The sequence below is a fragment of the Suncus etruscus genome, chromosome 2, assembly GCF_024139225.1.
Source record: "Suncus etruscus isolate mSunEtr1 chromosome 2, mSunEtr1.pri.cur, whole genome shotgun sequence".
Taxonomy (NCBI): Eukaryota; Metazoa; Chordata; class Mammalia; order Eulipotyphla; family Soricidae; genus Suncus; species Suncus etruscus.
The window spans coordinates 153,575,254-153,601,867 of NC_064849.1; the positions used below are offsets into that span (position 1 = coordinate 153,575,254).

Here is a 26,614-nt window from a genome sequence, read left to right on the forward strand (position 1 = left end):
ATTTTTGTTGTTGTTTGTTTTGGGGGGCCATTATTCCTGCATTCAGGAGTAATCCTGGTGATTTTTGGGGAACCATCTGGGATGCCAGGGACAGAACTCAGGTTGGCCACATGCAAGGCAAAGTACCTTACTATCTCTCTGGGCCCAGCAGAAGATACTTTAACATCATAATTACAAGTACAGTAATACTGTACTTGTACTGGAATCATACTGCTTGAGCTCAAATTCCAGAGCTGGCCCTTAGTAACTAAAAGACCCTGAGGCCAGTTAGTCTTCCCATATTTCAGATTTCTCCTCTGCCATGGGAATAATCATAGTTACTATAGCAGAGAAAGTCTCCATCACAGGTTCAGTGTGTGACTTGGAAAAAGCACCAGAAACATGGCACAGAAGCCAGACCAACAATAGTGGGTAGAGTGTTTGCTTTGCATGTGGCCAAACAGGGTCCAATCCTCAGCACCTTATATGATCCCCTGATCCCACCAGAAGTGATTCCTGAGTGAAGTCATGAGTTACCCCTGTGACAGCAAGGTGTGGCCCAAACGAAAAACCAAAAACAAACAAAAAGTAAGGCACAGAATAATACATCCTCCAGCCTCCTATCAGTGGAAGATACTGCAGTCAAAGCCCAAAGCTTCTGCTCTCTGGGAAGCATACACTTGACCTTCCTTCTAGGCATCAGTCTTTGTCCCTTACTCTCCATCCACATGCATAGTTTAGGTGGGACATGTTTCCTTGGATCTCCTGAAATTAAGAGCTCCACACAGCTTAAAAAAGTCACCGCAGACCCAATTTTCTTTCCTAAGTGTCATATGCACCCTTATCCTCTAGCCTAGGAATTCCTGCTTTGACCTTTGAATTCTAATTCCTGATTCTTTCCTGCTTTCTCTTGCGTCAGCTAATCCAGCCTTCAGTCAGTTCAAGTTTGGAGCATATCATGGAATTGCAAAAACAGAAATGAAGATTGTCCCTGAAGCTGGTGTGCTGGTCTTGTTCTTCGTGGTTGAAGTCAGTTCTCTTGTTTCAGATGAACCCCTGCATTCTGTCAGCCTACTACACTTGGCTCTGCCTCCTTGTGCCAGTGAGGCACAGGCTGCCAGATTCACCAGTTGCTGGACAAGTTAGCCAGGGAAAATGATTGGATTTTGGATTCCAGGCTGCTTGGTGACTCGGGAAGAAGTGACCATTTTGCTGTGTGCAGGTCCAGCACAGAACTTCAAGAGCTTGGTATTCCTAATAGGAAAGGCTGATGCTGTGTAATATCTACACTCTTCACCTCTGCCAAGTCTGCATGCACGGACTTCTCTGTCTCAGAGATGCTGAGATCATATGTGGCTGTGACCCTGAGATCATCCGCTCACAGTCCCCCACACTGACCATGTGCACCCTAAGGTCAGGCTCTGGATACAAAGTACTTCCTTTGTATCCCTAAATGTGGGCAACTGTGAGCATTTTTAGTGGGCTCCAGTGTTAGGAACTTATGGTGCTCAGATTTGACCAGTAGGGGCAGGAGGGTATGACCAAATGCCCGTGGCAGGGATGCTGCACTGAAAGGTAAAACCAGATAGTGCCCATGTGCTTTCTACTTGAAAGAGTGCAGGGAAAGTTCTGGAAGATGAAGCTTGTTTGAGATATTTCACTTTAGATTAGAGCATGGGGTACCAGTAGTGTGGGTAGATAACTCAACCCTAGCCTTGGGCTTGGTGGTATATTTATTGGGTGCTGATGTTACAGCAAACTCAGGATTTTGTAGGGTTTTGTCTTCAGCCATTCCCAGTTGGCCAAATTCAAAGCAATTTTATTGGAGGAAAGGAAAGGCAGGGTAGGGATGCTGGGGAATGACATCTCCTTGGTAGGATTCCTTGGGAAAGTGGAAAATCTCTTTCTGTTCCCATATAGATCATATACTCCTCTGTTCATTGTCTGCTTCTTCCCACTTCTCCTTCCTTTACATCTCTTCTTCTCACAGCTGTCACTAAGGGCAGGACACCACTTAACCATCTTTATGTTTCAGTACCTACAACATAGATGAATGAATAAGCGTCCAGCCTAGGAAAGGCACACATGGATTACTAAATCACCTGACAAAATGATCAAGAAACTCTCTTAAAAAAAATCAAGGATATATACTTCTTTTTTTTGTTTGTTTTGCTTTGTTTTTGGTTCACACCCAGCAGCGCTCAGGGGTTACTCCTGACTCTACGCTCAGAAATCGCTCCTGGCAGGCTCGGGGGACCATTGGGATGCCAGTATTCGAACCACCATCCTTCTGCATGCAAGACAAATGCCCTACCTCCATGTTATCTCTCCAGCCCTCTATATACATTTTATATTAAAATTCCAGTGTGAGGGGCCAGAATGATAGAACAGAAGTATGATGTTTGCCTTACATACAGCAGATCTGGGATGGCCCTGGATTCAATCCCCAGCACCCCAGATGGTGCCCTGAGCCTGCCAGGAGTGATTTCTGAGCGCAGAGTCAGGAGTAACTTCTGAGCACCACCAGGTATGGGCTAAACATCAAAAAATAAAATATAATAAAATTCTAGTGTGAGGGCCAGAGTGATAGCACAGCGGTAGGGCATTTGTCTTGCACATGATAGACCACGGACAGATTGGGTTTCTATCCCTGACATCCTATATGGTCCTCTGAGTCAACCAGGAGCCATTTTTGAACACAGAGCCAGGAGTAATCCCTGAGCACCACTGGGTGTGGACCCCAAAATAAAATAAAATAAAATTCCAGTGTTAAAGGACTGGAGTAATAAGGCACTTGCATACAGCTAATCTGGGTTTAATCCCCAACATCCCATATGGTCCTTTGCGCACTGCCAGGGGTGATCCCTGAACATAGAGCCAGGACTAAACCCTGCAAACAACCAGATATGACCACCAAACCAAAGCAAACAAAACAAATATTTCAAACACTTTTTTTTGATTTTTGGGTCACACCCAGCAGCGCTCAGGGGTTACTCCTGGCTCTATGCTCAGAAATCGCTAACGGCAGGCTTGGGAGACCACATGGGATGCCAGGATTCGAACCACCATCCTTCTGCATGAAAGGCAAATGCCTTACCGCCATGCTATCTCTCCAGTCCCAAATATTTCGATTTTTTTTTGGGGGGGGGGCACACTTGGCGGTGCTCAGGGGTTACTCCTGGCTGTCTGCTCAGAAATAGCTCCTGGCAGGCACGGGGGACCATATGGGACACCGGGATTCAAACCAACCACCTTTGGTCCTGGATCAGCTGCTTGCAAGGCAAACACCGCTGTGCTATCTCTCCGGGCCCCAAATATTTCAATCTTAATGGACTCTGTGCAGTATGTATTGCAGTGTAATATAAAAATGCAATGAGTGATTTTCAGAGGGTGATTAGCCCCAAAGTGCAGACACTCTGAGAAATCCAGTTTTGCCTAACTGTAGGGTATGCTTGCTATTTGGAAAATCCATTTCCTGTTAAAAAGCAAAGATTTTGCAAACATTACCTGACATCTGTAGATGACAGCTCCTTTTAATAGGATTAGGGGTTTGGCTCTACAAAATCTAAACTAGAGACGTTGGAGTTTCAGAAATTAGAGAATTAGATTCAGACCTGAGCCCTCTCTAAAAACTACATAAATTTCTATCTAAATACTAACAATTTAAACCATCGCTCATAGAGAGAGACCGAGTAAACACTGCTTAGATAAAAGAAGCTATCTATTTTAAATAAGACCAGCTAAGTAGGAGATCAAAGGCCCCACATACATTTGCAACCAAATGGCACTGCTTCAGAGATCAAAGTGGTGCCTGCTGAGAGCACAGAAAGAGCCTTTCCCCAGAAAGCATGAAAAAGCTCTACAGAGAAGCCAATATCAAGATTTTAAGCAGACACATGTCTTTACTTATTTTATTGTTTCAACGTACAGAACCTTGGGTTAAGAGGAGAGAGAAAGTGTACCAATTAATAAGTACATAAAATAAAAATAAATTCAGGACCATCAAAGGGCTTTTCTTGCTCTCATTGTTCTCTGCATTTCTCAAAGACAAGTACTTCAAAATGTCTATAATGTCAACCAGCCGCTTTCTTCAAAAAAATTTGGAGCTACAAATCCAAGTGTGTAAGGGCTGCATAATTCTCTTTAGGGCTCCCTTCACTGGGTTCACTGCAAGCATGAGAACCTGTAGGCCAAAGTAATGTACTTGGCGAATCTAAATTAGTGTAGATTTTTGCAGAAGGAGCAGGCACTGTCAGAATTACTCTTAAACAGTGGGAAGTGCTGCAAGAAAATAAAATACAATAAGTGACAGGCTGTTTTAGTGAGGTGTCCAAACTGGCTGTCAAAGACAGCAGTGGGGGAGTGAATGAAGTATGATGTTATTTCAAAGTAACTTCCTGTTCGAGTTAGACTTCCCAAGTTGTATGGTTTATTCTTGCCATTTTCCAGCCAGACCCCAATCATAAATACAGATTTGTAAACCATGCTGTATCCACTCACCATTCTAACCTGTTCATTCAGACAGGTGGCTTCTGTCTCTTGCACCGTGTGGAAGAGCATAGCAGGAATATTTAATAGTCGAGGCTCTACTAAAGGCAGCTGTACGCTGTTTAGGCATCTTAGACCCCATTCAGACATTTATCTTGATGCTCAGATTCCTTTCATTTGCTGCCAGATATTTATTTACTTATTTATTCATGTGGTTTGAGGGCCACACCCGGTGATCCTCAGAGCTTACTCCTGCTCTGCTCTCAAAGGTGAATCACCGCTCCTGGCAGGCTCGGAGAGCATATGGAGTGCTGAGAATCAAACCTGAATGGAGTGTTGCAAGGCAAGTGCCCTGTCTGCCCTACAGGTACTAATTGCTCTGGCCTGCTTTTATTTTATTTTTCTTTTTGGTTTTTTGGGTCCCACCCAGCAGCGCTCAGGGGTTACTCCTGGCTCTGTGCTTGGAAATCGCTCCTGGCAGGGACTGGGGACCATATGGGATGCCGGGATTCAAACCATCATCTGTCCTAGATAGGCTGCATGCAAGGCAAATGCTCTACTGCTGTGCTATTACTCTGGTCCCTCTGGCCTGCTTTTAAAATTTTAAAACTCTAAGCTCCAAGAAAAAGAGAAAGGAAAGAAAAGAAAGAAAGAAAGAAAGAAAGGAAGGAAGGAAGGAAGGAAGGAAGGAAGGAAGGAAGGAAGGAAGGAAGGAAGGAAGGAAGGAAGGAAGGAAGGAAGGAAGGAAGGAAGGAAGGAAGGAAGGAAGGAAGGAAGGAAGGAAGGATGAAAGGAAGAGAGAGAGAAAGAGAAAGAGAGAAAGGAAGGAAGAAAAAGAAAAAAGAAAGAAAAGAAGGAAAAAAGAAAGAAAGAAAAGAAGGAAAAAAGAAAGAAAGAAAGAAAGAAAGAAAGAAAGAAAGAAAGAAAGAAAGAAAGAAAGAAAGAAAGAAAGAAAAGAAGGAAAAAGAAAGGGGTGAAAGAAAGAAAAAGAAGGAAAAGAAAGAAAGAAAGAAAGAAAGAAAGAAAGAAAGAAAGAAAGAAAGAAAGAAAGAAAAAGCAGGAAGGAAAGAAAGAAAGAAAAAGGAGGAAAGGAGAGAATGAGGGAAAGAGGGAAGAAAGGAAGGAGAAGGAAGAAAGAAAAGAAAGGAAGGAAGGAAGAAAAAAGAAAAGAATGAAGGGAAGGAAGGAAGAAAAAGGAAGAATAAGAGAATGAATAAATGAATGAATGAAAGGAAGGAATGAAGGAATAAATAGAAAGAAAGGAAGAAAGAAAAAAGAAAAAGAAAGGAAGAGAAAGTAAAAAGATAAAAAACATAAAAGCAAAAAAGCAATTCATGTTTGTTTTGAGGGTAGTTGTTAATAGTTAGAAATAATATAAAAACTTTCCCCAAATCAGATAATTAGGCAGTATCTAAGCACATTAATAATTCTTTTTTTTACATTAATAATTCTTATTGTGACAGGTGCTGGCACCAAACCAAGCACATCATATTATCACCATAATCCTTCTTCCTAATTGTTTTTTGGAGCCACACCTGGTGGTGCTTAGGGTTTATTCCTGGCTCTACATTCAAGGAATCATAAACATTGACAGCTGAACTGTGGTTGGCTGCATGCAAGAAAAATAGTCTTAACCCCTTCTCTTTCTTTCACTCTTTCTCTCTCTCTCCATTACCAAAAATCTTAAGAAGTTGGTTCCTTTTCCTGATTTTTATTTTGCAGATGAAATTACATAGCCCAAGGTTATACAGTTTTAAAAAGTGGGCAAAACAAAATTCAAAGCCAAATCTGTCATACTTGCTACAAACTATCACATTTCTTTATTTGACTTGTCACAGAAATGGCCCTCCACCTTAGAATCACGAGGGCATCTGATCTACCTGAAGACTTAATGTATGTTCCTTATTGTGCACTCCGTGAGCCAAAGTTCAACTTGTGTGGCATTTTGACATACGAACACAAGGGTATCTCTGCCCACCACACCTGACAAACTCAGCCTCATTTGGGAAGATCAGGGAGGAAGCCTGCAGAAGAAGATGCCCTAGGTAAAAAGGAAATATGCTGACAATTTATTGTATTAAACTAGGTGGGCAGGGAGGGGAACCCATTGGACAACAGATTTCAAGAGAAATCTTGAAAATCTTGAAATCTTGAAAACCAAAGTAAGATCTAACAATCAGTTGGTATCCTGAGCACTTTTGCCCAAGTCTGAACATCCTTGTCTAATAGGACTGAATAACACCAGTGCTAAGCTATACCATTCTGGGCACCCTAATGCTGACCAATCCTGGACTCCTGTAACCCAAGATAGAATGTACCAGACCTTTCTTTCACCGTATGTGATTCCCTCTTTCTCTCGCCTCTCTCATAAATCCTGAGTAAAAAGCTTTTTGGCCTCACTCTGTCTTCTTCTGAAATTCTTTTCTGTTGGAATAGAAAGAGATCTGGGGGACCTGCGCAGAATTTGAGACTGGCTTTCCTTTTTCCTAGGATAGAGACTCCTAGGAAATACCATCTTTGATGGTATGGATACATTTCAGCACCCTGCAGATCAAGTGGGTCCCAGGAGCTGCTGATGGCTGCCTCTAGACCTGATAGACCTGGGCTTAATTCTTCCAGGAATGTTAGTGCTGCCCAGCCCTTCACCAGCAAAGTGTGGGCACCAGGCAGGAGGGTGGTGCTCTCTCTGCATCTGTGTGGCCACTATCCTTGGTTGCCTTTGCCCTCCCCCCCTCCCCAGGCCCCATCCTTTCAGTGCTGCTTCTGCTTTCCTTCTTGTGTCTTTTTGAGTCTTTCCTTCTTGTGTCCTGCAGTTTCTCTGCAGGACTGTGATGACAAAGATGTGGGGGCAGTAAGCATAGCATAGCAGCAGAGAAGCCCATTTGCCACCCCTCCAAGTAGTCTTTACTTCTGGCTATAAAGTTCCCCTTGCCTCAGCTGGGTCAGGAACATCTGAGATTTTATCACACGAAGTGGTGTAACCAAGCGTTTAGTAGCTCATCAAGGGCAAAAGTCATCTGAGTTCAATTTCCCAACTCCACCAGATCAGAAATCCCTCCAACTCTGGCAATTCTTGGCATCTATCTCAAAGGTCCAAAAACTATTTAGAAACCACATATTTAACCCTAATGTTCATTGCATTGCAGAACTATTCACAATAGCCCAAATCTAGAAACAACCCTAGAGTCCAAGATCAGAAGACAGTATAAAAAACCATGGTACATCTATATAATGGTTGATTATATATAACTACTTGGTTATAAGAAAATACGCTGCTATGTGGATGGATCTGAGAGTATCATGTTGAGTGCATTCAGCCAGAGGAGAGAACAGATATAAAATGAACATTTTGTATGTAGGATATTACGAGACAAAGTAAGAAAACAACAATGCTCAAAGACAACAGAACTTGAGAACAACTGGTCTTCAGTAGGAAGTTCAACATAGTGCGTTGGAAGGGGGTGGAAGTGTTGCAAGTCAGCCCCTGAAGAGGTTGACTGATGGAGGGATGGAGGATGAGGTCTTTCCCCTCCAGCTCGGAGCACACGTCTGCCACCCTGTGTAGCCGACGGTTCTGAGGTGAAATGGCGGGTAAACAGCTCGCAGACAGTCAGGCTTGTGGAAATATTAGTTTTATTCGGTGGACAAGACTAAAGTCCAAAGACTCAGCATAAGTTCCAGCCAAAAGCCCCTCGCCTTCCACAGACCCTTGTTTTTATCCCCCAGAATCAGGTACCACCCAATGGTGGGATCAGATACCACCCAATGGTGGAAGCAGAATCAGGTACCACCCTAGGGTGGGGGCAGAATGCCAGGTCACACCCTAGGGTAGGGCACAATCACTGATCAGGGTGGGTCAGTAACATAATAATTCCATAAAATGTTTACATAGACAACAGAAGGACATGGGGACATGGAAAAAGGAAGAGGACACTGTCAGAGGGTGAAGTGCCGGAATGTTTTACGTATGTAACTCACTGTGCTATACATAATGCTTAAAATAAAACTTGAAAGCAGAAAGAAAGAAATCCCTCCAAGACCAGCTCATTTTAGCTTCTATTTTATTCTGGATTTTAGATCAGCAGCAGGATCCCAGAAGCTTGCAAGCACACCAGGAGAATGGCCAGACTTAAATTGGAGTCTGCAGAGCTTCTCCTGATTTTGCCAGGCTGCTTAGGGAGCTAGGGTATGCTCAGAGCCAGGCTCACACTGACCTTCTGACTCAGGTTCTATAGATGGCCTTCAGACCCACTGAAATGCTCCTGCACTGTGGTGAGAGTACTTAAGTCAGGATGGTGCTTGCAGTGCCAGCTCCGGAGCCTCCTTGCCTTGTCTCAAGTGTAGGTCCAGACACAGGCACTTATTATATTTTGGGCCACACTCAATTGTGCTCAGAGCTTACTCCTGGCTCTGCATTCAGGGATCACACCTGACAGGACTGGGGGAGTCATCTGGGGTGCCAGGAATCTATTCATGTAGGTTACATACAGAGCAAACACCCTACCCACTGTACTATCACTCTGGCCCTAGACTCAGGCCTTTAAATTTTTTATTTTGGGTTTTCTTCTTGGAGGGGGGCGCAGCTATGAAGCAGGGCTGAGGGTGCCTGGGGCTACTTGCAGTGATTAATTCTCAGCTAACCTGTCCACTAAAGTATAGAGGTGTCCAGGACACCCCTAGGGCAGGATGGAGCTTGTAGGGCTATCTCCCTCATCTGAGAATCAGGCTTTGTGGAGTGGAGAAAGATACATGATTTGGGGAACCTAGTTTAAGAAAAACAGTATACAATTTTGTAAATGTGATGTCCAAATTTAAAAATCACTCCTGTGGATTGGAGTGACAGTGAGGTATGGCTCTTGTTCTGACCCAGGTTCTATCCTGGGCACCATATATAGTCCCTGAACTTCACCAGAACACAGAGCAAGAGGCAAGAGTAAGCTCTGAGTACCACCACATGTGGTACCAAACTAAAAACCAAATCAATAAAAGTAAAAATGGTCTTTGTGATCATGGGCCTTAGTGTTGAGAAGAAAATCCATCAGACCCTATCAGTGAGCACATCTGTCTTGCACAATTGCTGCCACTTCAGAAGCCACCAATGTGTCCTGATGATGGCTGATAACACTGAACCCCTGGAACAGTTAAAGTTCCACACTCCCTCCTCTGTTCTCAGCAATTTTCTTTCTTTCTTTTTTTGTTTCTTTTTTTTGTTTGTTTTTGGGTCACACCCAGCAGTGCTCAGGGGTTATTCCTGGCTCTATGCTCAGAAATCACTCCTGGCAGGCTCAGGGGACCATATGGGATGCTGGGATTCAAACCACCAACCTTCTGCATGAAAGGCAAATGCCTTACCTCCATGCTATCTCTCCAGCCCCCCGTTCTCAGCATTTTTATTTTATTTTTATTTTTTGGTTTTACCGTATTTATTTGGGGGGGGGTCACACCCGGCAACGCTCAGGAGTTACTCCTGGCTCTACACTCAGAAATCACTTCTGGCAGGCTCGGGGGACCATATGGGATGCCGAGATTTGAACCACCGTCTTCCACATGCAAGGCAAATGCTCCATCTTTATGCCATCTCTCCGGTTCCCTGTTCTCAACATTTTTAGAGCAGCTCACAGAACTCATAAAAATGGCTAATTGATCAGGTATGTACAAATGAGCTAGAGAAAGAGGTCCCTAGGGCAAGGTCTGTCTAGTGTCTCCAGGCACTTCCACGAGCCACCAAGTGTGCAGCCTCCTAAGCCCCCAGTACAAAGTGTTCTGAGGGCCTCACAATACACACACAGTAAATTATGGCTACTGATAACTGAATGGATCTTTTTTCTTTCCTTTCTGTGGAGTATAGGAAGTACTGGAAGATTCAACTGACTCATTGTGTGGTTAGTGCCCTTAATGATCAGGTCCCACCATGAGGGGTTTTTCAAGAGTGCCTAACTTCATAGAAACTCCAGCAGGGAGTGAAATAAGTCAGAAAGAGAGAGAAAGACGCAGAATGGTCTCACTCATCTATGGCTTTTAAGAAAAATGAAAGACATTCTTGCAATAATTTTCAGAGACAAAAGAGAGGAGGGCCGGAAGTTACAGCCCACTTCACGAACCTCACCACAAAGAGTGATGAATTTAGTTAGAGAAATAACTACATTGAGAACTATCTTAACAATGAGAATGTATGAGGGAAATAGAAAGCCTGTCTAGAGTACAGGCAGCGGTGGGGTGGGAAGGAAGGAGATTTGGGACATTGGTGGTGGGAATGTTGCACTGGTGAAGGGGGGTGTTCTTTACATGACAGAAACCCAACCACAATCATGTTTGTAATCAAGGTGTTTAAATAAAAATATTATTTAAAAAGAAGGAAAGAAAAGAAACTCCAGCAGGGTAGATACTTAGAATAAACTGCCTCTTTTTATCATCATTATCACCTCTGTCACTCTTGTCACTTAGCAAATTTCAAATGGGTCAGGCTTTCTGTGACAGTAACCAGGATGAAGACCAAACATACATTTCTTAATACAGAAATTAAATTATAATGCCACAACAGTAAATCCACCTCTTCTAACTTAAAAAAAAAGTGAATTTCTCATTAAAGGAATGACTTCAAACTAAGAATCAAAGAAAGTGGCATTCAGGTTGTAAGAGAACAAGTGCCCGATGACAGCTCTTTGAAAACTAACCCCTCAGTACTTGAGCACTGCGACCTCACTCACACTCTCAATTCCCTTCTTCTTTTTGTTCAACGATTTCTTAACATGCTGCACCATGCAATGACAATTCAGCCAAGCTTAATTTGTGGATCTCTGGATTGTCTGAAGTAAATTTGTGGCCAGTCTATTTTTTACACTGTACTAATTCCTGAAGCTTATAAGTAGAAATGTCTATATGATACTAGTTTCATTGTTAATTCTTTTTGTTAGGTTTTTTTTAAAGGGTGGTCATAAGCAGTAATTCTCAGGCTTTACTACTGGTTCTGTGTTCAGGGACTCAGGGTATAATATCCGTAGGGTTATCAGAGATTGAACAGAAGTCAGACACTTGCAAGGCAAACCCTCTACCCACTGTACTATATCTCTAGGCCTCCAACATTTTTCTTTATTAAATACTTAAAATTACTTATAAATGCATTACTGTGGCATAAAAACAGTTCTAACTGGACTGATACAAGTTATGACTGGACATAATGTCCTTGGTAGACTGTTTTATGAACACGTTTCCTCTCAAATTTCATGTCTGTAATTTAAAGACATCAAGAAAGAAAAAAGGAATAGGTCACAGAATCAAAAGATACAAAAACCAAGTGAGGCACCATTGACTCATTTTATTGGCTTATGATGGACAAGGCATTGAGCACCGGCTTCTGAGAAGCTCTACTTTGGAGTTAAGAACAGTTACTTGAAGTGATAGATGCATCTGCCTATGAACATGAAGCTGAATCTGGACTGGATTACTTAGGTGGCATTTGCTCAGTTGCTCATCAGGTAGCTGAGCTGGCACCAAGGGAGGGCAAAGGCAAATAAGTGGATAGTGAGAAGTCAAACACTCCCACCTCATTTTCTGTCTGTCTGCCCTGCAGGTGGCTGGGAAGCGCTTTTGGCGTTATAACTTGGAGTCAGTCTCAGCAAGTGACCTTCAGAGTCAAAGTATTGGGCTTGCAGGGTTCGGTCAGTGTCACCGACACCTCTGATTCCTCCAGGCAGCACAAAGAATGCCACAGGTCAGGCCCTGCTGCTAATCGACCCCCTTCCAGCTAAGACTGCTGCCCTTTGTAAGCAGGCACCCTGGCCTGTGCTCTGAGTTATCCAACACCCCCCTTCCAGATGGCCCGTGAGAAAGAGTGACCCCTGAAAGGCAGCCCCTCAAGGTAATAGCTTGTCTCTCTGTAGGTCAGCAGGCTGTAAGGCAGCAGGGGAACAATCCGGAGCTCTGTGCCTGCTGGGATTGCGGGAGTCTGCAAGGAAGGGGGAAGGGGCCTGGCCTGGGAGCCCAATTCTCAGAGAAAACTCACCAGTTCCTGTCAACTGAAAGAAATGTTTCATGCACACAGAGGGTCAGAATGTTATTTTTATAATATAAACCACCTGGCCTCCCCCTTCACCTCTGCTGCAGATGCAGGGCTATCCACATGCCTACCCCGAGGCCCTGCTAAGTAGTCCAAAGCCCCGCTGTGAAAACCTAGCTCCTCAAGGTTTTCTGTTCCCTTCTCTTTCCATTTCCTTTCTCCGCTCCTTTCTTTTCCCCTTTCCCTCCTTTTCCCTTACCTTTACTCCTCACCTCGCCACTCCTTTTTCATCTTTAAGGTGCAAACAAAATGAACAGACAAGCCTCAGTGTTTGCATTTATTTAGTTGCTTTGATATCAAAGGGTTTTGCACCAGACTCTGATGGCATAGAGGGCTAGAGTGGGTTGCGAAAGAAGAAACTCGCCTTCTTTCTCACTGAGCAGAGAGCAAGCATCTTGCTACAGTTCCTCTTGCTAACAGGGTTGAGAGACTGGTCCCAAGATATTTTTATTTTAATTTTTCATGGTTTAGGGATGGAACCCAGGATCTCAGAGTTGCAAAATGCAAAAGCAAGCATTTTTTCCATGACCTTCACTCCAGCTCTGTCTCAGATTCTTTTTTTTTAATAATCTTTATTTAAGCACCATAATTACAAACTTGATTGTAGTTGGATTTCAGTCACAAAAAGAACACTTCCCTTCACCAATTCCCAGATCTTTATTTCCCCATCCTACTTCACTCTTCTTTTCTCTACTTCACTCTGCTTTTCTCTGTAGATGCCAAACCAGGTTCTTTTGTCTTGTTTGATAAGAAAAGACAGATTAACGTTGGGTTAAGATGGAGCAAAGGGGGAATGGGGGAAGATAAATAAAACTCTCATTAAAATAATATGCCCTTCCTGTTTCATGGACAAGTCATTAGAGTCTGATCGTTAGCTAAAATATGACTCAGAGGGAAAGGGTTATAACTAACCTTCCATCTTTGGGGCTCATTAGACGCAATACAGGATGCTTTCCTGTGGAGCTTTCTACCAGGAAATGGCTCCTTTAGAAGTTATGTTACATTGTAGAGCGTATCCTGCATCTGAGTCAAGGTCTACAACTAATTCTGGAGAGAGAGAAGAGGGTCATGGATGGCTTCAGCTAGAAATAGTTCAGCATTAAAGCAGCATTAGTGAGGGCAAGTCTTGGTTTTATGGCAGGAACTCAATCTCCATTTGGAGCATCGAATGGGAAGGCCAAGTTTTATTTAATGATCAGTGCAGAGTGCATGACAATTCCATTGAGTGAAGTTCACAAGTTAATCAAATTTTCTCTTAGTCCTCTCTTGGGAGACACTTAAAATTTAATTGCAATTTAAAAATCCTTTTAATTCCCTGAACTTCGAGAAGAATTGGTGTATGAAAATATAAATCAACTCTGAATTTTAATTTCTAGTAATATAGATAAAGTTGGCTTATTGCTTTAAGTAACTGAGATGTAACAAAACTAGACACTAACCTTTTAGGCAGCTTGTTTTTTAGAATAGTCATTTGGATAGGTACCCTTCTAGGTCAAGACTATGTTTTTGAAAATGAAATGATGTGAAATATTATAGTCCATTTGGAGACAGCTTTCAAGGAGTGTATCTGCTCCAACAATCCCAATCCACACCTTGTTCAGTTCTGTTATGGAAAACCAAACACTGACAAGTAAAAAAAATTCACTCAACAACTTACTATGAAAATATTAAATAGCTCCATTTTTACTTGATATTATACAAAAATCCTATTACCTGGCCCCTGGATTTAACATCTACATTTATTTTCTGTGAACTACTTTTAACTAATTTTAACAATAATAACAAAATACTTTCGTGAAAGAGATAATATGTAAGAAATTACTGTAGTGCTGAAATTTCACATTAATTGAGTAATCTCATTAACGTTTTAGCTGGGAGGGGTACAATATTTTTATTTAACTACTATTCATTAATAAAATTAACTCAAAGAAAATTTGGGGGGAAGAGTATAGGACAGTGGCTTTTGCCTTGCCACAGCAAACATAGCTTTCATCCTCAGCATCCCATATGGTCCTTTAGCATTGCCAGAAGTAATGGGGAAAGAGACAGAAGTCCTGAGCACCACTGTGTGACCCCAAAACAAAAAATATATAATCCCCAAAAAAGGCATGTATTGCTTTTTCTTCCAAGTAAGAATCAAATTCATAAACTCCAATTATTCTAGCAGACTCTCTGTGGAAGAGCGTGTCACTCAATTGAAAATAAAACTTGAATCACAAATGTTTTATGGAAAATATAAAATAAGATGAAATACTCAATGAAATTCCCCCTTTGGATTTGGAAACAAAATCAGCTGCTGAATAAATGCTTTGCTTTTTTCCCCCGAGTTCATCAGAAGGGAAGGAAGATGCTCATCTGGTGGCTCTTGTGTTGTAAAAGATGGAAATTGTTGCATGTTTTTATGATATGTAGAAGGAAAAGCATTAACTGCCGAGACAAAAGTGGTATAAAAGAAAACATGTCCAAAATACATTCTATCTAATGCCCATCTGGGTAGAAGATTACTTCTTTAAGGGGCCAGAATGATAGTATGGCAGGTAAGGCATTTGTCTTGCACATGGCCATAGGGTTCAATTCATGGCAATTATGACCAATCCATGACCAATTAAGGTCCCCTTAACCCCACAAAGAGTGTTTTCTGAGTAAAGAGCCAGGAATAAGTCCTGAACACTGCTCAATGTGACAGCATTTACCCCCCAAAACTAAAAAATTTAAAAAAAAAGGTGAAGATGACTTATTTTATAAAGTACACTGGAAGTAGCAACATATCTCAATCAGATGCTATTGAAAAAAAATCTCAGTGGTGATTTATTTTTTCAAACCTGATTTACAATAAATACTGTTTTCACTTCTCTTTCCTACACTAGATTAGTTTATAAAGACCTAATTTCAGGTGGGTTTGTAGCTACTATCTTTCCCCCTGGCTCTCTCTCTTTTGTGGCATGTGATGCCAAGATTTATTGAAAATTCTTCAATTAGTCTTCATGGAGAGTAGTCTCCCATACACTTTATGGGAGGTTTCTTTGCATAAAGTCCATGGTTTGTGTGCATCTGAGCCTTTTGACTGCTTTCCATTGAATAAACAAAAAGCTAAAGCTCAATTCTGAAAATACTTTTCTAAAGAATGAATGAACATAATCTCTACAGCTTTCAGAAAACCAGAGGGATTAATCCTTCTACTCAGTCCTACACACCACTTCAGTATTTTTAATCATTTGGCAGTATTGGAGGTGAAGTTCACAGCTCAGTAAGAAGGCTACCGCTGGCATAAAGGCTTCTCCGTTTCTCAGCACATGATCTTGGCATTAATAATCCATCGTGAAATGATTTGCAAGGCACAGGGGTGATATTTAATTATGTGCAAGGCATGGCAGGAATGAACAGATAGGCTTTTCTAGGCCAGCTGTTGGCAAAAACTATGATGAAATGCTGTATGGTAAAAATAACATTTGAGATGGTTTCTAAATTGACAAAAGTACAAAGGCATTACATTTGGAGAAACAGTCTCTCTTCCTGATTTTCCTTTCTCAAATACTATTCTGAAGAGACAAATGGATTAAAGACTCGATTTAGGCAGTCAATTACCCAAATACATTTTCCTAGTACATTTGATTCAGGAAAGTCTGGATCTTTTAAAATAAGGATGTTAATAATTCCCCTGGCACATTAAAATATGATTATTTAAATACGAGGAAAAGAATGACTAGAAGTGATGAGAACACTCACCCTTCTGAAGAGTTTTAGTTTTTTGTTTGAATTCAACTTCTTACAGACCAAAAATATGATGTTGACTGTATTACTTAAAGTAAGTCATATCATTTCTGGGTAGAAAGTTATGAGTTGGTTGGGAAATTAAAAAACATTAGATTCATAATCTTTTAGATTTGTATTCTCTATATCCATTAATTGACCTATCAAATGCATTACATTCTAGATAGATGATAATTATGAACAAACATAATGCATAGCTGGAATTGATTATGACCAAAAATTAGCTATCTATGGCTGGGTCCGGAGAGTTTCCCTGAGAATTAAAATTAAGAAAGAATTAGAAGGTTTAAAAAAATTAATAGTTTCTGGAACCAGAGCACTAATACAGCAAGTTGGTCATTTGCCTTCCATACGCCCAACCTGGGTTTGATCCCAGGGAACCTTTATGGTACCCAGAGTACCACCAGGAGTAATTTCTGAATGCAGAGACAGAAATAACCCCTGAGCATTGCCAAATATGGCCCCAAAACAATTTTTTTGTTTCTATTTTGGGGGTCACACCTGGCAGCAGGTTACTCTTGGCTCTATGCTCAGAAATCGCCCCTGGCAGGCTCAGGAGACCTATATGGGATTCCGGGATTTGAACCAATGACCTTTTGTATGAAAGGCAAACAAACGCCTTACGTCTATGCTATCTCTCCCACCCCCCCCCCAAAACAATTTTTAAAAAAACACCCACCTGGGGCCGGAGAGAGAGCACGGAGGTAAGGCATTTACCTTTTATGCAGAAGGTCGGTGGTTTGAATCCCGACATCCTATATAGGTCTCCTGAGCCTGCCATGAACATAGTTGACCCAAGTTTGATCTCCAGCATTTCATATGGAGTAAGTCCTGAGTGCATAGAGCTAGGAGTTATCCAGGTAAACCTCTGGATATGACCCCAATACAAAAAAAATGTCTCTTTATTCCTGAAGCCAAAGAAATAATATACTGTGTAGGATTCTTGCCTTGCATGCAATTGGATTTAATCCCCGGCACTTCATGTGCTCCCTTAAGTACTACCAGGAGTAATTCCTGAGTATAGAGCAAGAAGCATTGTAAGATGTGGCCCCAGAACTACAAATAAACAATCCAAAAAGTCTCTTAATCCATCTTTCAAGCAGGATGCTGTTTCTTCATCCCATGTACACATTGGTTTTTTTGATGCATTATTTTTGACACACCCCAGGACTTTCCCCTGGCTCTGCACTTAGGGATTATTCCTACTAGAGCTAAGGGTAACCTTTGGGGTTTTGGGTTTCAAACAGGAGTTGGCTACATACATGGCAAGTACCTTATCCATTGGATCAAATCTTTGAGTCTTTAGTAAATAACCTGGTCAAAAGATGATGGATAATTTTAATAGAAAAATATACATGCTTTTATTGAATTTAAATAAAACTTCTTCTGAAATGGATACAGAGGGTAGGATGTTTGTCTTTCACACAGCAATCTATGTTTGAGCCCCAGCACCTCATATGGTACCCTGAGCCTCGCTAAGCATGTTTCCTGAGCACAGAGCCAGAAGCAGCCAATGAGCACTGCTGTCTGTGCCCACCCCATCCTGCAAAAAAAAGAAAACTGCTTCTCTCACTAATGTACTCTTCTACTTTCTGTTTTTTTCTCTGGAACTTTAATATTAGGTAAATGTGTCCCCTTATATTTATTTCTATCTTCGTTCTAAAATCAATATTGCCTCTACTGTTTATTTTTTACCTTGTTATCCTCTGATAATTAGGCTGTTAACTAGGACTACTCATCAATTTACTCTTCCAATTCTTAATTTTCTGGTCGCAATTCAGAAATTCTGTTTTAAATGTCTTCTTTCATGTTTGGTTCCCCTGCTGCTACTCCTATCTGCTTGGCACCTAATTCTTTTTATCAAGACAGTTCAGAGATTCACCTTGAAGAAACCTCTTTCTTTCCACAATGTCCTCTCCTAGGCTTTCCCAAATGACTGTGTGGATAGGGGAAAAGTAGTCTCATTTGACCCTCGAAGGCTGAAGATGGGTTTGCAGGAACATAGGGATTAGTAGTCGCTACCTCCCAACCCCAATTCTCTGCCCATCAGCCCTGACTGTGATTGTGAGATTGATGTCTGTTCTCTCAGATTGATGTCTGTTTTCTCAGAGGCATCTAGACCCATATGCAGGTTATCTTTAGCAGGCAAGTCCTCACATGATAATGCTGTTGTTCTAAAAGGAGCCTCAACATCATCCATGTTGCTGTGAGTGTGAGAATGAGAATGAGAGAGAGAGAATGAGGAGAGAGGAGAGATTACCCTCATGCTCAGGGTACTGATTTGATGCATAATGAAACATTCTCTCTTTTGCAAATCATAAAGATTACTCAGGTATAAAGTAAGTACTTCAGGGTCCTACCAGCTCAATGTTTCCTTGCCACATACCCGAGAAAATCCCAAGAGTTTGAAACTGTCATCTCTCCTTTACCTATTAACAAAGACGCCCTCAAACACCCCCACTCCCAGCTGGTGATTGCATCTGCTGGGAGACTCCTTTGATTTTTCCCGAAGCAGACAGAGGTTTGTGAGTCTATTTTATTAGATTGTAGTCTCCTCTTCATAAAGGATTTGATCTGACATAAAACAGATACTTAGTAACAAGAAAAATAAATAAATGAGGTATAGTTCAAATGGAGAGCAAAGGTAGAAATAGAAATAAGATCAAGTATGAGGTTAGTCCTAACATTCCAAGACTTTAAATAAGTTCTATGTACTCACAATACAATGAAATACACCAGGGGACTGAGAGGCATTGAAGGATGGAAAGCACTTGCTTGTGTGTACTTTGCCTTGATCATGCTTTAAATCCCTGGCACCACATATGGTCTGCTGAAAATGCCTGGAGTCACAGCTGAGCACAGTTAGGAATAGTCCCTGATCACCTCTAGGTTTAGCCCAACCCCCTTTCTCATACAAACAAAGAGATCCTAGATTTACCTCTAGGATTCTTAGTTGTAAAAAGCTAAGTGAAAAATACAAAGTTTGCATGTTTTATACTGCCCAAAAGCGATGCAGTGTTTCTGCAATTTGTCAAAAATTGATAGTTTTCCATGCTAAAGAAGTACTTACAAGGTGACTGGCAAGCTGTGAAGATTGTTCTTTTATGATTATGCTAATCCTCAAATATAATTCAAGTAATTGCCTTTCCCTTCTTATTTTGTGAATATTGATTTCCTCAATCTATAGACAATATCCATTCCTTAGCCAAATGCATAATAATTTCTAATCATTCAGTGTGTTTTTTTCATACACACTGATACTCACATTCATACAGGCAAATTATTTTGAGTAAGTCGAGTATAGAATTAAAAATACAACATTGTTTACACTGTTGATGGGCATAATAAAGACTTATTCAATGGGAATGTCTTAATAATAATTATCAAAGTTGGGCTGGAGCCATAGTACAGTGGATAAGGCACTTGCCTTGCACAGGGCTGAGTAATCAGAGACTACTTTGAGAAACTCTATGCCACTAACTATGAGAATTTGGGAGAAATGGATAAATTCTTGGACTCTTATAATGTACTATAGTTAAACCAGGATGATCTAATAAATCTAAACAGACCCATCACTACTTAGGAAATTAAAAGGGTAATGAAAAATCTTCCCAAAAACAAAAGCTCAGGCCCAGATGAATTCACTAATGAATTCTTTCAAACCTTTCTAGAGGAACTAATATCAATCCTTTTAGGGTCTTTCATGAAATTAAAGAATCAGGAACACCCCAAGTAGTTTTTATGAAGCTAACTTCACTCTGATACCCACATCAGACAGAGATGCTAAAATAAAAGAAAACTATAGACCAATAACCCAGATGAACATAGATGCAAAGATCCTCAACAAGATTCTGGCAAATAGGATCCAATGCCTCATCAAGAAGGTCACACACTATTACCAATTAGGTTTCATTCCAGGAATGCAAGGGTACTTTAACATAAATAAATCAATCAACATAATATATAATATCAACAAAAAAATAAAAATCATATGATCATATCAATAGATGCAGAGAAAGCACTCAATAATGTCCAGCACTTATTCTTGATACAAATTCTCATCAAGATGGAAATGTGGGGCCGAAGAGATCACACAGTGGTAGGGTGTTTGCCTTGCAAGGGCTGACTGAGGACCAAAAATGGTTCAAATCCTGGCATCCCATATGATCTCCCATGCCTGCCAGGAATGATTTCTGAGTGGAGAGCCAGGAGTAACCCCTGAACGCTGCCAGGTGTGGCCCAAAAACCAAAAAAAGAAAAAAGAAAAACAGAGAAAAGAGATAGGACTGAAAAAAAAAAAAAGATAGGACTGGAAGGAACTGTTCTCGATATCGTAAAGGCCATTTATCACAAGCCAATGGCAAATATTATTCTCAATGGACATAAACTAAAAGTCTTTCCTCTAATATCTAGTACAAGACAAAGCTGCCCTCTCTCACCACTCCTCTTCAACATAGTGCTGGAAGTTCTTGCTATAGTCATTAGGCATGAAAAAGGTATCAAGGTCATCCAAATAGGAAAGGAAGAAGTCAAGCTCTCACTATTTGCAGATAACATGATATTATATTTAGAAAACCCTAAAGACTCTACCAAAAAGCTTCTAGAAACAATAGATTCATATAGTAAAGTGGCAGGCTACAAAATTATCATGCAAAAATCACTGGCCTTCTTATACACCAATAATGATAAAGAAGAAATGGACATTAAAAAAATAATCTCAGTGGGCCATAGAGATAGCATGTTTGCCTTGCATGCAGTTGACCTGGGATGGATGGTGATTCAAGTCTTGGCACTCCATATGTTCCTGCCAGGAGTGATTTCTGTGTGCAAAGCCAGGACTAACTACTGAGCGCCAACAGGTATGACCAAAAAAAAGAAAAACCCCCAAAACAACCCCATTCACATTAGTGTCACACAAACTCAAATATCTTGGAGTCAACTTAACTAAAGATGTAAAGGACTTACAAAACCCAGATTCAAGAAGAAAAAAAAAGAGGACATGAGAAATGAAGACACATACCCCGCTCATGGATTCGGAGGATTAATATCATTAAAATGACAATACTCCCCAAAGCATTGTACAGATTTAATGCAATCCCTCTAAGGATAGCCCTGACATTCTCCAAAGAAGTGGATCAAACACACCTGAAATTCATGTGGAATAATAAACACACACACAAATAACTACAGCAACCCTTGGGAAAAGGAATATGGGAGGCAACACTTTCCTCAACTTTAAATTTAAGGTGCCTGCCTTGCCTGCGCTAACCTAGGACGGACCTCGGTTCGATCCCCCGGCGTCCCATATGGTCCCCCAAGCCAGGAGCGACTTCTGAGCGCATAGCCAGGAGTAACCCCTGAGCATCACCGGGTGTGGCCCAAAAACAAAAAAAAAAAAAAAAAAAAAAAAAAAACAACAAAAAAAAAAAAAACAAATCTATAGTCATTAAAACAGCATGGTATTGCAATAAAGACAGAGACTTCCACTTCTCAGATCAGTGGAATAGACTTGAGTATTCACAGTATGTTCCCTAGACATACAATCAATTAATCTTTGATAAAGGGGCAAGAAATGCAAAATGGTGCAAGGAAAGCCTCTTCAACAAGTAGTGTTGGGATAACTGGTCAGCCACTTGCCAAAAAGAGAATTCAGACCCTCATCTAACACCAGGCACAAAGGTCAAATCCAAATGGATTAAAGACCTTGATATCAAGTCCGAAACCAAAAGGTATGTAGAGCAACACATAGGTAAAACACTCCATGACATTGAGAGTAAAGGATCTTCAAGGAGGAAACATCACTCTCCAAACAAATAGAAGCAGAGATAAACAGATGTTTTTTTTGTTTTTTTTTTTTTGTTTTTGGGTCACACCCGGCAGTTCAGGGGTTACTTCTGGTTCCATGCTCAGAAAATCGCCCCTGGGAGGCACGGGGGACCATATGGGATGCCAAGATTTGAACCACCATCGTTCTGCATGAAAGGCCAACACCTTACCTCCATGCTATCTCTTCGCCCCCAGATGGGACTATTTTAAGCTGAGAAGCTTCTACACCTCAAAGGAAATAGTGCCTAGGATACAAAAGCCACCCACAGAATAGGAGAAACTATTCACCCCATACTCATCAAAGAGCTATTTTGAAAATATGCAAGGCACTGACAGAACTTAACAAGAAAAAAAACATCTAACCCCATAACAAAATGGAGAGAAGAATCGAACAATTTCTCAAAGAAGAAATACAAATGGCCAAAAGGCACATGAAATAATGCTCCACATCACTAATCTCAGGGAGGTGCAGATCAAAACAACAATGAGGTACCATCTCATGCCACAGAGACTGGTGTACATCCAAAGAACAAGAACAATTAGTGCTGGTGGGGATGTGGGAAGAAAGGAACTCTCATTCACTACAGGTAGAAATGCCCTTATTTTCCAGTCCTTATTATGGAAAACAATATGGAGATTCCTCAAAAAACTGGAAATTGAGTTCTCATATGATCCAGCTATACCACTCCTAGGGATATACCCCAGGGACACAAAGACGCAATACAAAAATACCTTCCTCACACCTATATTCATTGCAGAATATTTACAATAGCCAGAATCTGGAAACAACCTAGTTGCTCTTCAACAATGAATGGCTACAGAAACTGTGGTACATATACACAATGGAATATTATGCAGCCATCAGAAGAGATAAAGTCATGAAATTTTCCTATACAAGGATGGACATGGAAACTATTATTTTGAGTGAAATAAATCAGATGAAGAGAGAGACAGAATAGTCTCACTCATCTATGGGGTTTTAAGAAAAATAAAGACATTATTGTAATAATGCTCAGAGATTAGACTAAAAGGACCAGTTCATGAAATGATGCTCACCACAAAGAGTGGGGAGTGCAGTTAGAGAAATAACTACACCAACAACTACCATGACAATGTTAATCAGTGAGAGAAGTAGAATGCTTGTCTCAAATACAGGCAGGGGGTAAAGGAGGAGGGAAAAGGTGGACTTCGGTGGTGGGTATATTGAACTGGTAAGGGGGGGTGTTCTTTTTATGACTGAAACCCAAATACACTCATGTTTGTAATCATGGTGTTTAAATAAAAAAATCTAATTAGCTTTCATTGGCCAATTTTTGATGGCTTCTTACCTGAAAGTTGCCAAAACAGCTTCCCCCTGGGAGGGTCACATAGCTCACAAATGGAGGTCCAGGGGATGGTAGGGACTCATAGACCACCAAGCCTTCACTTGCAAATGCAGCTCTCTGCTGCTGTTTGCTTTCCCAGAATTCTTGTAGCATCGACACGACATTCACTGCAAAGACAAGAAATAGAATCAGTTATTATTTGCAGATGTGACACATTGATTTCAGTGTAAGGAGAACAGAGAAAGAGTATTTGGTGAGGGAGGAAGGTTTCCAGTGATGAAAGAAGCAAATAGTATTCAACCCAAATCATTCTGTTTCTCTAAGAGCATGACTCAAGTGGTTCTAATTCTCACTACATTGCATTACCTTAAATTTACTTTAAATTTTCATATTTTGAGTGATTGAATTAAATAAATCTCACCCTCTTTAAAAAGTTTGCCTGAGTAAACTTTGTCCAGAATTATAATTATCCATGGTCCAGACTTGTATTTGTAATAGACTCTTGAGCCTACAAAATGAAAGAAAAGGAGGCAAAGATGTAGACAATGCAATTTTCATTGCTATTCACCAGTTAAGAGGAGGAAGGCAGAAAGAACAAAATGCTTTTATGTCCCTCTTTACCCAGATGCAAAGGAGAATAAAAGACAACTGTGTAATAGGCAGAGAGCTGGGTAAATTTGTGTGTGAAATGAATAACTTGGAGACCTTGTCAAGAACCAGGTTTGCTTGATGAGTTTGGAAAGCATAGCAATGACTAGGGCCATATGCTTTGGATTTCCTGACCTATGATGGCCTGCAGAAGTTCCAGATCAAATTAGGTTGGTTTGTTTATCCTGTACTGCAAATTGAGTTGTGAAAATTAACAAAGATAATAGAATTTTAGAGTCAAAAGAGACATAAAATGTCATGCAGGCAAATCTCTGCCTAATGCAGGAATTCCTTGTGCAATGCCCAGATAGCTGCCACCTGAACACAAGCAGACCTGACACCTGGCATATCTCGAAGCAATTGCTAATGGTACTGACTGTAAATAAGTCTTTGGGGGTATGAACCAAATGGGTCTTCCTTTTAAGGTCTTTTCAAGGGTTGAAATCTAATTTCTGAGGCCTTCTAAACATTGATTGGCTTATTCACATGAAAGCCCAGCAGGCACTTGATGGTATGTTAGAGCATCTGTTCTTTTCATCTAACTGGCATTTGCTTCTCCTCCCTTGGCAAACTGAAGAAATTTCCTTTGAAGAATCACCTTTCCTTTAGTTACAGTCTCTCCAGACCTGAGTTATGGGAATTTGACCAAACCAACTACTTAGAGCCAATGAAACCAGAACTCTTGTTGTCGTTGGGGATTGTAAAATTGTGGGAGATGTGGCTGGAGCAAAAGTACAGCAGTAGTGCATTTTTGCATGCAGCTGATCCAGGTTTGATCCCTGGCATCCCATATGGTCCCCGGAGCCTGCCAGGAGCGACTTCTGAGTACAGAGTCATGAGTAACCCCTGAGTACCACTGCTGCTGGGTGAGACCCAACCCCCCCAAAAGAGTGAGAGAATAAGTTCTCTCTCTCTCTCTCTCTCTCTCTCTCTCTCTCTCTCTCTCTCTCTCTCTCTCTCTCTCTCAAACACACAGGTTATTGCAGGTGGGTTGGGATAGGTAGAGGAATAAAAAATGTGAAAAGAAAGTCAATAAAAGATAGAGATGACTAAATTCTGAGTTCTGGAAATATTATTGCGATCCTGGTTCCAGCTACATCCACATCTAGGACATTTGATTGTAAATGTTGAATTATCTGGACTAACCCATCTTTCCCTTTTCCATTAAGCTGTTTTGAACTGCTGTCAGAGTCACAGAGTTTAACTGGAAGGTAAACATAATATATAAACACTTTCAACATGTTTTTTAGATGCTTCAAACTACTTCACCTATAAGTTTCTGAGTATCTACATAGTTTAGGCAAATATATAAGGTGTCCCAGGAATTAGATGCCTATGATAAACTTAAAATTTCAGCATTAAAAATATTTGGGGGGGGGCAGAGAGATAGCATGGAGGTAAGGCATTTGCCTTTCATGCAGAATGATGGTGGTTCAAATCCTGGCATCCCATATGGTCCCCTGTGCCTACCAGGGGCGATTTCTGAGCATAGAACCAGGAGTAACCCCTGAGCACTGCCAGTTGTGACCCAAACCCCCCCAAAAAATTGGGAAAGAAATTGGAAAAATAGGGGCCAAAGAGATAGCATGGAGGTAAGGCATTTGCCTTGCATGCAGAAGGATGGTGGTTTGAATCCCAGCATCCCATGATCCCCTGAGCCTGCTAGGAGCGATTTCTGAGCATAGAGCCAGGAGGAACCCCTGAGCACTGCTGGGTGTGATGCAAAAACAAAAAAGTAAAATGAAAAATAAAAAAAAGAAATTGGAAAAATATAAGAATGCCAGTGACAATAATTGAATTAGTCCATAAAATCTATATTGAGGTAAATATTGGCCATTACAGAGATTTTTAATTCATTCAAAATATTTGAAATAATATTTTACTCGTTGAGGTAATTGAAAATAGAACTAGAACTTTTATTTTCTAAACTCTATTTCTTTCTCAACCCTCTTCTGCCACCCATTTCCAAGAAAACAAGGATTATTTTAACTTACTGTTTGATGTTTCTAGTTACAATTGACCAGAATTTAGTGATATGCCTTCAAGATTGAAGCCTATGGCCTGGTGCTCTGCTTGTCAACATGGAGCACTGACTAGTAAGTTAATTGTCCACTGATGAATGACATTCAATTGAGAACTGTAGTAGACAGACACAGATTCCTGAAAAGGTCAAGCAAACAAAAACTTTGGCATCTAAAGAAAGGTATGTGGACCAAAGAGTTCTAAGGTATGTAAAATTTCTGCATGAACAAAAGAGGCATTTGTCAAATTTTTTATTCTAGGAGATTCTTTGATGAATTCATATATCTCATCGCCTCAAAGAGTAGAACATATATACTTACACACACACACACACACACACACACACACACACACACACACACACACACACACTCCATCTTTCTATCTCTGTCTCCTCTGGTGACTGGAAAACCAGATGAATGGAGTGCAGAGGGAAGAAGGCCAGCATACTGCTTGGAGTTTCAAAGATGGCTACATCAGAGGATTCTCAGTTTATAAA

The 26,614-nt window shown here is 40.9% G+C and overlaps 1 protein-coding gene across 1 annotated transcript in view; it reads right to left on the reverse strand.

Annotated features, from left to right (window-relative positions):
* LIX1 (limb and CNS expressed 1) overlaps positions 1-26,614 on the reverse strand; it is a 64,731-nt gene that overhangs the window by 18,484 nt on the left and 19,633 nt on the right. Inside the window, exon 2 of the mRNA XM_049769171.1 lies at positions 23,449-23,612. Coding sequence (XP_049625128.1) covers positions 23,449-23,612 — 164 coding nt within the window. The remainder of the gene's footprint in view (positions 1-23,448; positions 23,613-26,614) is intronic.